The sequence below is a fragment of the Hypomesus transpacificus genome, unplaced genomic scaffold (genome assembly GCF_021917145.1).
Source record: "Hypomesus transpacificus isolate Combined female unplaced genomic scaffold, fHypTra1 scaffold_127, whole genome shotgun sequence".
NCBI classification, from domain to species: domain Eukaryota; kingdom Metazoa; phylum Chordata; class Actinopteri; order Osmeriformes; family Osmeridae; genus Hypomesus; species Hypomesus transpacificus.
This window is the reverse complement of record NW_025813704.1, coordinates 260,958-278,158: the sequence shown is the minus strand read 5'-3', so window position 1 is coordinate 278,158 and position 17,201 is coordinate 260,958. Positions and strand designations below refer to the sequence as shown.

The window sequence follows — 17,201 nt, the reverse complement described above, 5'->3', positions numbered from 1 at the left end:
CCCTCTAGTGGCGATAGTTGGTTACTGTCCTCTTTCATCCTTGGAGCTCTGATTTACCGGTCCGTGACAGCATCGGTACTCCATAATCTGTCACAATAAATCCAAGGTTTTAGCTACACGTTGTTTGGACGATACTACCACCTCAACAGTTTCAGACCTGTGGCTTTTTTACTAAAGCATGTTTGAAATATCCACTTCTAATGTTTGAAATAAGGGAGAGGGTTAAGAATGGATACTAGACGTACTGCTGCGGTCTTCCTTTTAAACAAGAGAGTGGTATGTTGACCTGCCAAAGCTCTTGTAGGCTACATGAGATGCTGTCTTTATGGTTGACGATGTGGCAGTACCCACTGTAACTGTCAAAACTGGATTATTCTGGGCCTTGATATATGGAAGCAAATCGTGACCAAAATTCAAATGAAAATGCATTTCCAGAAATGCATTTTCATTTTAAGAATGTGGCTGCATTATTTGACTCATAAATCAAATTAGTATTCAATCATCCTATTTGCATTTTCATTTTCTTCTTTAAGACTGCTCATTATTTCCCTTATTTAAAATGAAAACGAAAAAGACATTTGAAATTTAATTTTCAAAATATGCCCCAGCAAATAGATACCAAAATTCAATTTGAAATGTAAAATTTGAAAATGAAAATGCATTTCCAGAAATGCATTTTCATTTTAAAAACGTGGCTGCAAAATCGTGACCACAATTCAAATTCAATGCATTTCCAGAATTGCATTTTCATTTTCAAGAACGTGGCTGCAAAATCGTGACCACAATTCAAATTCAAATGCATTTCCAGAAATGCATTTTCATTTTAAGAACGTGGCTGCAAAATCGTGACCACAATTCAAATTCAAATGTATTTCCAGAAATGCATTTTCATTTTAAGAATGTGGCTGCATTATTTGACTTATAAATCAAATTAGTACTGATTAGTACTGAGCGGACATTGCATTTTCATTTTCATGTTCTGCCCGCAAAGAACTGCCCATAATTCGAAAACGAAAATGCATTCTGAGCGGCGCAGTAGAGTGTCGTCAGTAGCCGCTCTTCTTCAGCTCCCTGCTGACCGAGCTACCCATCTTGTTCGGTAGGGGGCGGTGTGCACATACGCATTGCATTACATGGCAAATGTGCCGGGAAATTGATTGAATTGCCGGGTCTTTAGAGGACGCATCACAGATCATGGCGCTCCCTCAAATTGTGCAGACACTGATAGAATTAGCTGAGCTGGTAGAAACTAATAATATATCTGAGTCTGATGCCCGTGACCGAGTAGAACAAGTCACAGAGAGCTTGGCTGCATACTCTGCCGTCACAGACGTACACATTAATGAGGTTGCCATAGTAAACCTCTCTTCAGTCCTGGAACGGCTGGATGCTGTGGAGCCTCAAATGGGACGGGGACGACCAACCATCCACATCCCGTTCGAGTCCATCGAGAACTATTTATTAAATGGTCTACTTTTTCCTGTGAAAGCAAGCTGTTTCACCTTTGGCCTGGTTCAGACAAAATCTGAATTTCCGCAATCTGAATTTGAATTTCCGCAATCTGAATTTCAAGAATCTGAATTCCTGCAATCTGAATTTTAGAATGTTTTATTTTTGGATCAAAATAATTCAGTTGTATTAAATTTGGCATACAAATAATTCAGATATTATATATTCAACAGCAATATATTTCAGTTTTATGAAATTCGACACACAAATATTTCAGATCTTTCATATTCAAATTCAGATACTTTTGTCAGCTTTCTAGCTCCATAAATCCGTTGCTTTGCATCCTCCGACGGATGGTCTGGTGGCCGACAACAGCTCCGCTATGTCCTTTATTTTTAAACCATTTAATAAATAGTTTTCGATGGACTCGAACGGGATGTGGATGGTTGGTCGTCCCCGTCCCATTTGAGGCTCCACAGCATCCAGCCGTTCCAGGACTGAAGAGAGGTTTACTATGGCAACCTCATTAATGTGTACGTCTGTGACGGCAGAGTATGCAGCCAAGCTCTCTGTGACTTGTTCTACTCGGTCACGGGCATCAGACTCAGATATATTATTAGTTTCTACCAGCTCAGCTAATTCTATCAGTGTCTGCACAATTTGAGGGAGTGCCATGATCTGTGATGCGTCCTCTAAAGACCCGGTAATTCAATCAATTTCCCGGCACATTTGCCATGTAATGCAATGCGTATGTGCACACCGCCCCCTACCGAACAAGATGGGTAGCTCGGTCAGCAGGGAGCTGAAGAAGAGCGGCTACTGACGTCACTCAACTGCGCCGCTCAGAATGCATTTTCGTTTTCGAATTATGGGCAGTTCTTTGCGGGCAGAACATGAAAATGAAAATGCAATGTCCTCTCAGTACTTATCAGAACTAATTTGATTTATGAGTCAAATAATGCAGCCACATTCTTAAAATGAAAATGCATTTCTGGAAATACATTTGAATTTGAATTGTGGTCACGATTTTGCAGCCACGTTCTTAAAATGAAAATGCATTTCTGAAAATGCATTTGAATTTGAATTGTGGTCACGATTTTGCAGCCACGTTCTTGAAAATGAAAATGCATTTCTGGAAATGCATTTGAATTTGAATTGTGGTCACGATTTTGCAGCCACGTTCTTAAAATTAAAATGCATTTCTGGAAATGCATTTTCATTTTCAAATTTTACATTTCAAATTGAATTTTGGTATCTATTTGCTGGGGCATATTTTGAAAATTAAATTTCAAATGTCTTTTTCGTTTTCATTTTAATTAAGGGAAAGAATGAGCAGTCTTAAAGAAGAAAATGAAAATGCAAATAGGATGATTGAATACTAATTTGATTTATGAGTCAAATAATGCAGCCACATTCTTAAAATGAAAATGCATTTCTGGAAATGCATTTTCATTTGAATTTTGGTCACGATTTGCTTCCATATTGATATTTGTTTTTTTCAACCATTTGATTATATTTTTTGACATAGTTTTTTTTCCCCCAAAACCTTTCTCAAAGGTTTTTAGAAAAACATTTTTTTCACACCTTTTTCTCGTTCGCTCTTTCACCTCTTCTACCGCGTTCCTGCTTACTTTCAATCGCTCTCTCTCCTCCACTTTCAGCAGTTTGTTGTTGTTAGCAGAGATGGGAGGAGATAGGAAGCAATTTTTTTCTCTGAATTCAAACTGCAGTTCAGTCTCTGACATCAGGGATGGAAACCCCTCTGGTAACTCTGTCCTTCTGGTAGCTCTGTCCCTCTGGTAGCTCTGTCCTTCTGGTAGCTCTGTCATTCTGGTAGCTCTGTTGTTCTGGTAGCTCTGTCCCTCTGGTAGCTCTGTTCTTCTGGTAGCTCTGTCGTTCTGGTAGCTCTGTCATTCTGGTAGCCCTACCCCTCTGGTATGCCTACCCCTCTGGTAGCTCTGTCCTTCTGGCAGCCCTACCCCTCTGGTAGCCCTACCCCTCTGGTAGCTCTGTCCTTCTGGCTCTGTCCCAGCTCTGGTGTCGTGTCTCCTGGCTGCATCCTGACCTCTCTACAGACACCGACTCTAGCTGGCCGGCAACCCTGCACTGAAACATTCATTATCCTTCGCTCTGTCCTGCCTGGTCTCTCTCTCCCTCTCCCTCTCACCCCATTCTCACCCCAGTACCCTTTGCCTTCCTACATTTACATTTAGTCATTTAGCAGACGCTCTTATCCAGAGCGACTTACAGTAAGTACAGGGACATTCTCCCCGAGGCAAGTAGGGTGAAGTGCCTTGCCCAAGGACACAAGTCATGTGCACCGGCCGGGAATCGAACAGCCAACCTTCAGATTACTAGCCCATAGCTCTAACCGCTCAGCCACCTGACTCCCATTCCTATCCTCCTCTTCTCTCCCCTCTCTCTCCCCCCGTCTGTCGCTGATCTCCCACCTGACAGCCCTAACCCTAGCAGCTCCAGTCTCCAGTCCCACAGTAGAGCTCCAGCAGCCAGACAGCCAGCAGTCAGCAGCTAGCAGCCAGCAGTCAGACAGCCAGACAGCCAGCAGCCAGCAGCCAGTCAGCCAGCAGCCAGCAGCATGCCAGACTCAGAGCTTGTCGTTCCTGCTCCATGCCAGGTCATCCTGGACGACGCCAACAAGTGGTGAGTCAGAGTTACCCCACCTTTAAGGGTTACCTAACCTTTAAGAGTTACCCCACTTTAAGAGGGATATGACAAGGGACAGTTTAAAATGTTTAATGTTCTCCTTTATTACTGAGGAACTATCTCCTATGCCTGGTTGAAGGGCAGTTCTATGGGCGTATGTGAAGCCCTCTGTGACATTGCTTGTAAAAAGGGCTATACAAATACATTTGATTTGATTTTGATCTCTCTTGTATCTTGTAAGAATATTCTATCCTGTTGTAGTTTGTGTTTTCCTCTTTGTTGATGTGGAACGTTGTGTGATAGTGTTTTGATAGTAACTTTGTTGCACGTGGTACTGTGTGTCCTGTCATTCAGTAGTCACATGCAATGTGTGTGCTGGGTTTGAATGCATCAGGGCTCAACATGTCCCAGGCTTATCTTCATGTGAGAGGATTACTACCATCTGATCATGCACACACACACACACACACAGACGCACACACAAAAACAAACAAACACACGCCATACGCACAAACAGACATACCACACACATACACACGTACACCATAAACACATACACGCATATACACACATACAAACACACACCACACACACAAATACACACCACAAACAAACACACACATTCGAGCACACATATACAAACATAAGTAAAAACACATACACACAGACTGTGAGAGACTACACAAAACCTTGGAGGCAGCTGCTCATTCTGAAACTCCGCTGATTGGCTCCTCTGGACGGCACAGGGCCCAGCTGACAGTCCTCTGTAATGTATATGTGGCCTTTTGCCTGTGGGCTGTGTGGGACTGAGCCTAAAATAGCCCAGCCGTGGGTGACCTATAGAGAAGACTGACGCACTCCCTGTGCTGGTTCATGTTACGCTCCAGACTCACAGAGGCAGACCTGGCTCGGGTCCTGGCTCGGGTCCCCCAGCCCCCCAGGCTCCCAGGCCCCCTGACCCCCAGCCCCTCTGGCCCCCAGGCCCCCAGGCCCCCTGGCCCCCTGGCCCCCAGCCCCCCTGGCCCCCAGGCCCCCTGGCCCCCAGCCCCCCTGGCCCCCAGGCCCCCTGGCCCCCAGCCCCCAGGCTCCCAGGCCCCCTGGCCCCCAGCCCCCCAGGCCCCCTGGCCCCCAGCCCCCAGGCTCCCAGGCCCCCTGGCCCCCATGCCCCCAGGCCCCCAGCCCCCCAGCCCCCCAGGCCCCCAGCCCCCCAGGCTCCCAGGCTCCAGGAGCCTCGATGATCTTGGAGAGGACATGGTCGCTCTCTAGGAGTCTGTCTATGTCCTCTGATGATCTCCCTGTTAGGAGCTTTGCTTCTAAATATGTTTCATCCGGACTTCTCCTAAAGTGTGTGTGTTTCTGTGACCATGTGTAGACCTGTAAATGTGTGTCTGTATGCTGTGTGTGTGTGTGTATCTGTAAACGTGTGTGTATGTTGTCTGTGTGTGTGTGTGTCAGTGCGCTGAGCAGTATTGTTGACCTCAGCATGGTGTGTGTGTGTCAGTGTGAAGCAGAAGGGTGAGGAGAGCTGCAGGGATCTGATGGAGGCCTTCCAGACGTGCGTGAAGACCCTGTCAGAGAGCTCCTGACCTGGGCCGGCCCCTTGGTCTGTACCCACACCTCCACCACCACCAGCACCAGCACAAAACACCACCAGCACAAAACACCACCAGCACAAAACACCTTTAGCAGCACAAAGTGGTGGTCACCACAGTGGTCAGCTACCACTGAGATGATCCCCCCAAATATCCATTGGGTGCTGGTGTGCATTCTCCCCATCTCTCAACTTGACATTTTCTTTTTTTTGTCGTTTTTGTACCCTATGTACCCTTAGTATAGATAGGTTCCTATATGTTTATTGTATGCACCTTCCTGCCAAAGTAAATTCCTTGTCTGCGCAAACTGGATAATAAATCCCATTCTGATTCTGATTTTGCCTCTACTATCCCAGCATTCCCCTCCTCGCCTGTGGTTGTGGACTGAACCATCTGGTCCTTGCGGGCGGGAGTTAGCAGCAACGCCAGAATACCTGAGACAAACTCATCCACTCATTGTGATGAGCCTGGCTTTCATACTGTGACTTGTCAATGCTAAGAGAAGCATATATATTTTACAATAAAGACAGTTTTTGAATAAAGTTTGGAAATTTTATGTGTTCCTTACTGCTGATATGATCACTATGTGCATTGTGAACCAGTGTAGGCTTAATTTTAGAACCTAATTGTTTTATGGGAATTCAATAAGTTTGCATAATATCAATGACTGAGATGACACACTGCTCAAAGAATCACAGGCGCCTTGGGTGACGCTATGCCTTTGAGATCTTAATTTCAATAACAGTCAAAAATCTTTCAGACATTGTTAATTTCTTCCATGGAATAGCTACACAATCCTTTTATTAGGTTTAAAATCTTAATAACTGTTAACGTAAACACTTAACATGAGAGGGTGTCAGAAGCTTTCATGCATTCCACTGGAAGATGTTGGTTTAGGATTTTCTCTGTTAATCGCAAGGTTGTCGGTCGATCCCCGACTCCTCCCAGGCCATGTGCTGAAGTATCCTAGAGTAAGACTCTGAAGTTGCTCCTGATGGGCAGGCCCAGCTCCGCCGCCGTCGGTATGTGTGAGTGTGAATGAGAGGCAAAAGTGTAAAGCGCTTTGAGTGCAGGTAGAAAGCGCACCATATAAATGCAGTCCATTTACCATTTTACATGATAACATGTTTAAATTCAGTTATATTTAGATCATTATTAATAGAAATTATAGGCTATCTGTGATAGGATATATATGATAAAATATTGCAGGGCAGGTCATAAAGCATAGCCTACCTGCAGTGGCGGTTCTAGACACATTTTACTGGGTGGGCCAAGGGGGTGCCAGTGTTTAATCAGAGGGCCACATTAAAAAACGGAAACAAATTATATTAAAAAATTAAATATTTTCATTTGGCTGTACATTAAAATCATACAAACTGCTCTGGCTCTCCCTCTTCCAGCTCCTCAGCTCTCTCAATACCTTGATATGTTTCTCGAACTTTTTGATTTACTGGGGCAAAAAAGGCTGCAATGTCCATTCCTCGTTTCATGATGACTAAGAAGAAAAACTACATTAAAAAAACAGTCAGCTCAGGGGGGCCAGGGACATTTTTACAGGGGGCTCTGGCCCCTGTAGGCCCCCATGTAGAACAGCCCCTGCCTACCTGAAGAATCGTCAGAATTAAAGGCCGTAAACAGCTGTGTTAATGGTTGCTTTATGTGGTGTTGATAGAAGAAGTGATCACTATCAGTGAGAAGTAACCAAGTGCAGCTGGCACGACCCTGCGAGGGGAATGCAGAGACGTGCATTTCAGGGAGATGAGAGGGCGGGGAAGAGGGGATGGAGGGGGGTGGGACCCGGATGCTGATGCGAATGAGACGAAGGAAGAGGAGAGAGAAAATATCGATTTACGGCAAGAAAAGCAGAGGATTATAAAGGAAGAGGCCTCTATATGCGCAGTCTGTGTTTACGATAGGGAAAATTAGCGTGTGTAGAGTGTTGCGTGAACATACATGCAGCTGTCTGTTTCTGACCAGTAAAACGGTGACTGAAATTGGTGCCGGCGAGGGAGGACACGCCAAACACACAGAAGATGCTGTGATACGCTACTTGCAGGGAGAGAAGAGAGGGAGGGGGCGAGGGCGCCACGGTAAAGATGCTTGTTTTGCAAGGAACACATCTTTCCTCTAAGAAATGTGCTACGTTGTGGCTACAGGACGAAACGTATCATTTCGTGTTACAAAGAAACTTTAAAATGATTAGATTTTGACAGACGCTGATAGACTGGATAGACGTGGGCTAGGCTAACCCGGATCAGGAGCATTCGAAGCTATTTGAATACATGCAGTTCCACCTGTGATGCAGGCCTTACCCAGTAAATACCATCTGTAATAGCTACTCTGGGCGAGAACAGCGCCTACCTGACTAATATGCCATTTAAATGCATCGATTGAGCAATTTAGTGATATTGCATCTATTTAACAGATTATATTGATATTGGTATAATTGTAATAGTGATAATGTGTCTATCACACTAAATCCTATTTAGATGATCGTAACGTTATGGACCAATACTTACAATACAATAGTAACTCAGCACGTAGATTCTGACAGGAAGGTCGAACTGTTTTATAGGTCCTGTCGTATTTCTATTCTCAATAGGTGTCACCATTTTTTTCTTATGTTTGTGACTGTGCTCCTCCTGATATTCTACCTCTCCTTCGTCAATTTAAATGTCGTTATAGATGTCCGCTTTACTTAGAAGCGATCCCAAACGTAGAGAAAACTATTATATTGACATCAATTTAGCCATTGGTTAACAATGTTCCGGTACCCACAAGTTGTATTTCGGAACAAATTTCACCTTTACCTCTAGAGTACATGTATGTACAACTCCTACCTGTCTCAGAGAATCCTGCATTTCAGCTGTCATTTCAGTCGTTGTTTAGAGGCGTGTATTCGTATTTCATGATATCTTGTATATTTATTGCATAGTAATCACATACGTTGCGTCCAGTACGTTAGTACTAGTATTAGTGTAGTAGTGTGTAGTAGTAGTAGTAGTAGTGTATTAGTGGATAGTTAGAGCAGTATGAGTAAGGAACTGTCATTGAGTCAGTCAGCTCAATATGTTGGGCCATACCGACTGGAGAAGACACTCGGCAAGGGACAGACAGGTGAGGCTTCCTTATTACCTGTAAAGATTATTATGGTGTGTGCATGTGTTTGTGTGTGCGTGCGTTTGTGTTCGTGTGTTTGTATGTGTGTGCGTGCGTTTGTATGTGTGTACAGGCATGTGTGATGTATGTGTGTACAGGCATGTGTGTGTGTGTGTGTACAGGCATGTGTGTGTCTCTAATGGATAGTTGCCAGACTTGTCAGTCTGTGTGTGGGATGCACAGTGTGTGCGTGTGTGTGTATGCTTGCCAGTGTGTGTGTGTGGTGTGCAGAGTGGATGTGTGTGTTGTCCCCGGCTGTGTGTGTGTGTGACAGACCACCTTCCTGTGCTTCAGGTCTGGTCAAGCTTGGGGTGCACTGCATCACAGGCCAGAAGGTGGCCATCAAGATAGTGAACCGAGAGAAGCTGTCTGAGTCTGTTCTGATGAAGGTAGGGACAGGACCAAGGACAACATCACCACTGTTTTCATATGCATGATTAGAACTGTAACTGTACTGCAACTAGGATTTTCTGCTTGTTTTTTGCTGTCCTGTTTTTGTTTACCGTGTTCTGTAGACGCATGCAGGCAGTACCAGCTCCCAAAAAAACTGGGTCATTTCAACAACATTCAATTCAATTCCATCAGACCAGATGAGATAGGTGTTATGTGATTGCATTTAAATTCCAAACAAATTTCAATCTTGTCTCTTTCGTCCTTTTATTCCCCCATCTCTTTCTTCTTCCCCCCCTCTCTCTCTCTCTCTGTCTCTTTCTCTCTCTCTCTCTGTCTCTCTCTCTGTCTCTCTCTCTGTCTCTCTCTCTGTCTCTCTCTCTCTCTCTCTCTCTCTCTCTCTCTCTCTCTCTCTCTCTCTCTCTCTGTCTTTCTCTGTTGTGTAGGTGGAGAGGGAGATTGCCATTCTTAAACTGATTGAGCATCCTCATGTGTTGAAGCTACATGATGTTTATGAGAATAACAAATACCTGTGAGTCATTCAGGAGCAGGACTCTGCTCTGCCCTAGACACCAGACCCCACGCTGAGATGTGTACATGACTCCAAGGACTCGATTCATCTGCTGTCTCTCTTTCTCTCTGTCTCTGTCTCTCTGTCTCTGTCCCTCTCCCTCTCCCCTCTCTCTCTCTCTCTCTCTCTCTCTCTCTCTCTCTCTCTCTCTCTCTCCCCACCAGGTACCTGGTGCTGGAGCACGTGTCTGGAGGAGAGCTGTTTGACTACCTTGTGAAGAAAGGCAGGCTGACTCCGAAGGAGGCCCGGAAGTTTTTCAGACAGATCATCTCTGCTCTGGACTTCTGCCACAGTCACTCCATCTGGTAGGGACCCTGTCACATGACCCTGTCACATGAACCTGTCACATGACCCTGTGTGTATTGGTATTAGTGTGTATTAGTATTAGTGTGTATTGGTACCAGTGAGTGTTACTGCTGACGGTCCCCCGGCCCGCAGCCACAGAGACCTGAAGCCAGAGAACCTGCTGCTGGATGAGAAGAGCAACATCAGGATCGCAGACTTCGGCATGGCCTCCCTACAGGTGGGAGACAGTCTGCTGGAGACCAGCTGTGGGTGAGTCTCTCACACACACACACACACACACACACACACACACACACACACACACACATGCACACACACACACATGCACACACACACACTGTGGGTGAGTCCTCTCTCTCTCAGACACCTGCTACACACACTGTGGGTGAGTCCTCTCTCTCTGAGACACACACCTGCTACACACACTGTGGGTGAGTCCTCTCTCTCTGAGACACACACCTGCTACACACACTGTGGGTGAGTCCTCTCTCTCTGAGACACACACCTGCTACACACACCTGCTTACACACACTGTGGGTGAGTCCTCTCTCTCTGAGACACCTGCTTACACACACCTGCTTACACACACTGTGGGTGAGTCCTCTCTCTCTGAGACACACACACACACACACACACCTGCTTACACACACCTGCTTACACACACCTGCTTACACACACCTGGACACACAGGTGTGTGTGTGTGTCAGGTCTTTGGTACTTGTCTGTCTCTGATGCCATGTTGTTTTCAGATCCCCACACTACGCGTGTCCAGAGGTGATCCGGGTGGGTTGTCCTCACGCCGCCTGCTAACAGCTGGACACTTAGACTCACTAAGTATCATTCACTGAGAAGCTGTCATTACAATAACCTTACATGTAAAAGAATTGTAGGATTAATTCAGTGTTTCTTTCTCTCCCTCTCTCCCCCCATCCCTCTCTCTTCCCCTCCCTCCCTCTTCCCCTCCCTTCCTCTCCCTCTCTCTCCCCCTCCCTCTCTCTACCCCTCCCTCTCTCTCCCCCTCCCTCCCTCTCTCCCCCCCCTCTCCCCCCTCCCTCCCTCTTCCCCTCCCTCTCTCTCTCTCTCCCTCCCTCTCTCTCCCCCTCCCTCTCTCCCCCCTCCCTCCTTCTCTCTCTCTCTTTCTCTCCCCCTCCCTCTCTCTCCCTCCCTCCCTCTCTCAGGGTGAAAAGTACGATGGACGGAGAGCAGACGTGTGGAGTTGTGGAGTCATTCTCTTCGCTCTGCTGGTGGTGAGCGTGCCCCCCCCCCCCCACACACATACATCAGTACATTCTCATAAAGGACAGTGTGGGTGCTATTCCGTATCAGTAAGAATCAAATACAACTTTTGACATCCCTCCTCTCTCTTTTTCCATCTCTCTCTCTGTCTCTCTCTCTTTCCATCTCTCTCTCTCTCTCTCTCTCTGTCTCTCTCTCTCTCTCCTTCCCTCTTCCCCTCCTGTAGGGGGCGCTGCCGTTTGACCATGACAACCTGCGCCAGCTGCTGGAGAAGGTGAAGAGTGGGGTGTTCCACATGCCCCACTTCATCCCCCCCGACTGCCAAGCGCTGCTCAGGGGCATGATTGAGGTCTGCCCGGACAAGAGACTCACGGTACGGACCACAACCACAACTAGGGGTGGAACACAACCAGACCCAGACCTAGACCAGACCCAGACCCAGACCCAGACCCAGACCCAGACCCAGACCCAGACCCAGACCCAGACCCAGACCTAGACCAGACCCAGACCCAGACCCAGACCCAGACCCAGACCAGACCTAGACCAGACCCAGACCCAGACCCAGACCCAGACCCAGACCCAGACCTAGACCAGACCCAGACCTAGACCAGACCCAGACCCAGACCCAGACCCAGACTCAGACTCAGACCAGAACCAGTCCAGAACCAGGACCAGATGCATGGACTCACTTGATACTGGATCACTTGTTGTGTTTAAGTATATAGTATACGTAAGGGATCATGTATAGAACGCCGTTGTCATTATCGGGAAGATAAGCCCCGACAGGGCGAACAGCAGTAGCTTCGCTCTCAAGGGGCTTATTTTCCCGATAAAGGCCACTTCTCTTGACAGCGGTCAAATATGCATAGCAACAGTCAAATATGAAAACATTGTTCACCTCAGAACGAGGGGAGCCACATTCAAGTTAATGGAGCATTCTACAGCGTGAAAAACAGCCGTGTAATAAAACCAACATTTAACATGTATCTAGTCATGTAATGCTGTATTGGAAACCATACACTAACAGAAAGACAGAAAGACAACATAAATGGTAAACATACTTTCCCATCTCGCACCCTGCCATGTGATCTGTGTGTGTGTGTATGTGTGTATCTGTGTGTGTATGTGTGTGTATCTGTGTGTGTGTGTATGTGTGTATCTGTGTGTGTATGTGTGTGTATCTGTGTGTGTGTGTATGTGTGTATCTGTGTGTGTATGTGTGTGTATCTGTCTGTGTGTGTATGTGTGTATCTGTGTGTGTATGTGTGTGTATCTGTCTGTGTGTGTATGTGTGTATCTGTGTGTGTATGTGTGTGTATCTGTCTGTGTGTGTATGTGTGTGAGTGTGCTCCTGCTGGGAAGCCAGCCCTGGGAGGGTTGTTTACACTGCAGGCTGCACCATCTGCCCTGGGCAGACAGTACTAATCGATCTTTCTGCCTCTTACAGCTAGAGGCCATTCAGAAGCACACCTGGTATCAGTGAGTATTCATTAGTTTGGTCTGACTCTCAGATGTAGATGACGGTGGATTTTAACCTCCCATAGACAGTATAGAGAAAGGGATACTCGTGTGTTTTGTTGTTAATGAATATACTTTCTGTGTCTGTGTGTACCTGTGTGTGTGTGTGTGTGTCCGTGTTGTCCCGTGTGTGTGTTTGTCTCCAGGGGGGGCCGTAACGAGCCGTGTCCGGAGCAGCCCCCTCCCCGGCGCGTGTGTGTGGGCCGCGTCCTGTCCCTGGCTGAGCTGGACCCTGACGTGCTGGACAGTATGCACTCCCTGGGCTGCTTCAGGGACCGCAGCAAGCTGACCAGAGACCTGCAGAGTGACGAGTACCTACCGGGGGGTCAAGGTTCCTTATGTCACATCAGTTATGTCCTTATCGTCTTGTTTTCTTTACTTCTTCTCTTCCTATTCCCCCCCCCCCCCCTCTCCTCAGGGACAACCAAGAGAAGATGATCTACTACCTGCTGCTTGACAGGAAGGAGCGTTACCCCAGCTACGAGGACGAGGATCTGCCTCCACGTAATGACGTGGGTCAGTCAGCAGGGGGCAGGAGTGAGCCGCCCCTCTCTTCCTCTCCAGACCAGACCTGTCTGTCTGTCTGTCTGCCTGTCTGTCTGGGTCTGTTTGTCTGCCTGTCTGTCTGTCTGGGTCTGTCTGGGTCTGGGTCTGTCTGTCTGTGTGTGAGGTGGGTTTCTGGGGGTGTGTGTGGGGTACGTGTGTGTGTGTCTTGGGGGTATGTGTGTGTATGCATGTGTGAGACCGTGTCTCAGTAAGTGGGGACAGTACTGTGTTTAAAGGGGGTGGCGTCTCCCTGCTCCCTCACCCTGCTGATGTGTGTGTGTGTGCGGCCCACAGCTGACCCCCCCCGGAAGCGTGTGGACTCCCCCATGCTGACGCGTCATGGTCGCTGCCGGCCGGAGAGGAAGAGCCTGGAGGTGCTGAGCGTCACGGAGCAGGGGTCTCCCACCCCGCCTCGCAGGGCCCTGGACACCGCACACAGCCAGAGGTACACACACACACACACAGAAACATACTCTCACACACACACACTCAGCTACACACTCAGCTACACGCACACACACAAAACGAACACATTCTGATCGTCTGTGTTTCCTCTGCTGTGTGTGTGTGTCTGTGTGTGTGTGTGTCTGTGTGTGTCTGTGTGTGTGTGTCTCCCAGGTCTCGGTCGGTCAGCGGGGCCTCCACCGGCCTGTCCTCCAGCCCGCTCACCAGCCCCAGGGTAAGGGCCTTCAGGCCAGCGCCTCTCCCCCTCCTCCCCCGTCTCCCTCCTCAGCCTGCTCTCACACAGGCTCCAGGTCAGCTGGGTGTGTCCGACTCTCTGTCATGGACCTGGCTTCCAAATCATTTAAACGTAGGACACAACATTTCGTACACTGCATCGATCATTTCTCTCCAGCTCCACTCGTCAGCCTGGCTCTCTGACTCCATGACAGCTCTCACCTCATTGCATAAGATTTCACTGGTCTCCCCAGCATTCACTATTGCAACACTGTGGAACAGCCCAGATCAGACAGAAGTAAAAGAGAACCGAGCTTGATACCACTCAGGGAGGAATTATGAAAGAGCAACAGGATTCTGAAACGCAACTAGAAACCAATCCACTGCATGGCTCCTGCTCGTTCATGAAGCCTTCTGCTGTTTCTTAATACTGTCAACATTCCATTAAACGAGTTTATGGTACAGGAAAGAGCATGATTTAGTTGTAGTGAATGACAAGGTTAACGATGCACTGCAGTCGCTTCCTGTCACATGATCACTTTCAGGAATCACTTCCTGTCACATGATCACTTTCAGGAATCACTTCCTGTCACATGATCACTTTCAGGAATCACTCTGCTTCACTCTCCAGTCACCCATGACGCTCATCTCCATCCTTCTCTCTCCATTTTCCATCCCCTCAACTCCACCTCCCCAACCCCAGTCCTATCAGAGCCCTGTCTTCACCTTCAGCCAATCAGACGTCACCTCCGCCACCTCCCACCCCAAGGACACGCCCAGACCAGGGAGTTCCACCGCGCCCCGCCCCGCCCGCGCCACGGAGAAGCTCAAGCACCCCCAGAACCCCAAAACCCAGACCCTGCCCACCAAGGGCCCCTCCGAACGCCCCCACCTCCAGCCCATCAAGTCCCTCCCCCTCCACAACTCCCCCTCCCGCTCCCCCTCGCCCCTCCTCTCCCCCATCCCTCGCCTGTTTTTCTTCCCTTCTCCGTCCGTCCTCAAGTCTGTCACTAAGAGCTTCTATTCCAACTCTGGTCACTCTGTGTCACAGGTCACCCCGCAGGGTTCCCCCCTGCCCACGCCCCTGGGCACCCCCGTCCACCATCCCCACCACCCCTCCTCCACCCCGCCCTCCTCCTCCTCCTCCTCCTCTTCCTCGCGGGCAGAGGGAGGGGGCGTGGGCTCTCTCTCCCTCACCCCGCCCTCCAGCCCAGGAGGGGGCGGCGGCATGGCCGCCAGTAGCTCCGCCCACTGGAGGACACGCCTCAACTCCTTCAAGAACAACCTGCTGGGGTCGCCGAGGTTCCACCGGCGCAAGCTGCAGGGTGAGAGGTCAAAGGTCATGACGAAACGGTCTCCAGGGGGTTTCCTGTTGAAGTTGTGTTGCGATGATGCTGACTGTGATGTGAAGGAGAACAGGTTAGACTCTTACAGTGTAAACACACATGCTGGATGTCATCCACAGCAAGGGTTAGGACAGGTTAAGGACAATTTCAGTGTTTTTCTTTTTAACTAAACTACTGATAATTGTTGATGTTGTCTGTCATGGGGGGGGGGGGTGACTTGATGCTGTTTGTCACGGCCACGATGTTCTCGATAAAAAGCTCTCTTTGAGCTCTCATTGAGCCCTTCCTGGCTCCAGACAGGTTGAGTACAGGGACACGGCTTAAGGTAGACAGCCGTACCCTCCTCGAGGCCTGAGTCTGTGTCTCTGCTCCACAGTTCCTACTTCTGAAGACATGTCCAGTCTGACCCCGGAGTCTAGTCCTGAGTATGATCACACACACACCTCCACACACACACCACCACACACACCCTTGCTTATATACATGCTCGTTCATTTCAAATCCATGTTACTGTGTGCCTTCCTTCAGGCTGGCTAAGAAGTCGTGGTTCGGGAACTTCATCAGCCTGGAGAAGGAGGAGCAGATCTTCGTTATGATCAGAGACAAACCTCTGAGCTCCGTCAAAGCTGACATCGTCCACGCCTTCCTGTCTGTGAGTGAGCCTCTCCTCTTCTCCTCCCTCCCTCTCTCCTCCTTCTCTCCTCCTTCTCTCCTCCTCTCCTCTCCTCTCTCCTCCCCTCTTTCCTCCTTCTCTCCTCCTTCTCTCCTCTCCCCTCTCCTCTCTCCTCCCTCTCTCCTCTCCTCCTCTCCTCCCCCCGCTCCTCCTTCTCTCCTCTCTTCTTTCCTCCCTCTCCTCTCTCCTCCTTCTCTTCTCTCCCTTCCTCCCTCTCTTTTCTTCTCTCCCCTCGTCCTCTCTCCGTTCCTAGGCTTAGAACTAAGCCAGTGCAGGTGGCGAGACTGAGTCTCTCTCTACCCCCCACCTCCCGCCCCCAGATCCCCTCTCTCAGTCACAGTGTCATCTCCCAGACCAGTTTCCGGGCAGAGTACAAGACCTCTGGCGGCCCGTCGGTCTTCCAGAAGCCGGTCAAGTTCCAGGTGGACATCGCCTTCTCTGAGGGCGAGCGGGAGAGGGAGCGGGAGAGGGAGGGCAAGAGAGAGTCGGGTATCTACAGCGTGACCTTCACCCTCATATCAGGTCAGTGGGGCTCCAGGGCAGTGCTGAGGAAACAGACACACGTTATGCCCAGAGGATTGAATTGATGCTGTTCGGTGAGGAAGCAGGGCAGATTTGGTATGGTGCTTTTGACTGCGTGTCTGTGCGTGTCCAGGTCCTAGTCGCAGGTTTAAACGAGTGGTGGAGACGATCCAGGCCCAGCTTCTGAGCTCTCACGATCAGCCAATGGCGCAGGCCCTCTCCGGTGAGCCCCTCCCCCCCCACACACACCCCTACACACACCACACACACACACCGTCATGTACGACAGAGTCACTTGACCTCCCGCTCCCTCTCTCTCTCCTCTGACCCCTTCCCAGACGAGAAGAACGGCCGTCCCCACGGGACCCCCACCCGCCAGAACTCCCGCCGTTCCGAGGGTGGGGGCGACCGATGTGAGTGGGGTGAGCGAGCGGACGGAGCGGGGATCGGAGGCAGCGGTGGTGTCCTCCAGCGCCGGGGCTCCGGGAAGGAGAGGACACGCCTTCTGTCCTCCAACGGGACCCAATCCCAGCCCTAGGACCCAGCCCTAG

General features: G+C 49.1%; 1 protein-coding gene and 1 long non-coding RNA gene across 2 annotated transcripts; both read left to right on the top strand.

Moving 5' to 3' along the window:
• Positions 1-3,961: 3,961 nt before the first annotated feature.
• LOC124488215 lies at positions 3,962-6,239 on the top strand. Its single transcript, XR_006958608.1, has 3 exons — positions 3,962-4,110; positions 5,615-5,716; positions 6,062-6,239. It is a non-coding gene; the product is annotated as an uncharacterized LOC124488215 (long non-coding RNA).
• A 1,291-nt stretch (positions 6,240-7,530) lies between these two features.
• Positions 7,531-17,197, top strand: LOC124488223 (serine/threonine-protein kinase BRSK2-like). Its single transcript, XM_047050792.1, has 19 exons — positions 7,531-8,822; positions 9,159-9,253; positions 9,701-9,786; positions 9,990-10,130; positions 10,264-10,380; positions 10,881-10,914; positions 11,310-11,378; positions 11,594-11,740; positions 12,815-12,846; positions 13,032-13,196; positions 13,304-13,401; positions 13,726-13,876; positions 14,050-14,110; positions 14,813-15,434; positions 15,832-15,880; positions 15,984-16,107; positions 16,449-16,650; positions 16,784-16,873; positions 16,989-17,197. Exons 1-19 carry the CDS (start codon positions 8,738-8,740, stop codon positions 17,186-17,188), a joined length of 2,568 nt encoding a protein of 855 aa, XP_046906748.1. The 5' UTR covers positions 7,531-8,737; the 3' UTR covers positions 17,189-17,197.
• Positions 17,198-17,201: the final 4 nt, after the last annotated feature.

Coding starts and splice junctions, on each gene's coding strand:
- LOC124488223 (XM_047050792.1), top strand. CDS start 8,738: ATGAGTAAGGAACTGTCATTGAGTCAGTCAGCTCAATATGTTGGGCCA. Junction 10,915..11,309: donor CGTGTCCAGAGGTGATCCGG/GTGGGTTGTCCT, acceptor TCCCTCTCTCAG/GGTGAAAAGTACGATGGACG. Junction 12,847..13,031: donor CAGAAGCACACCTGGTATCA/GTGAGTATTCAT, acceptor GTTTGTCTCCAG/GGGGGGCCGTAACGAGCCGT.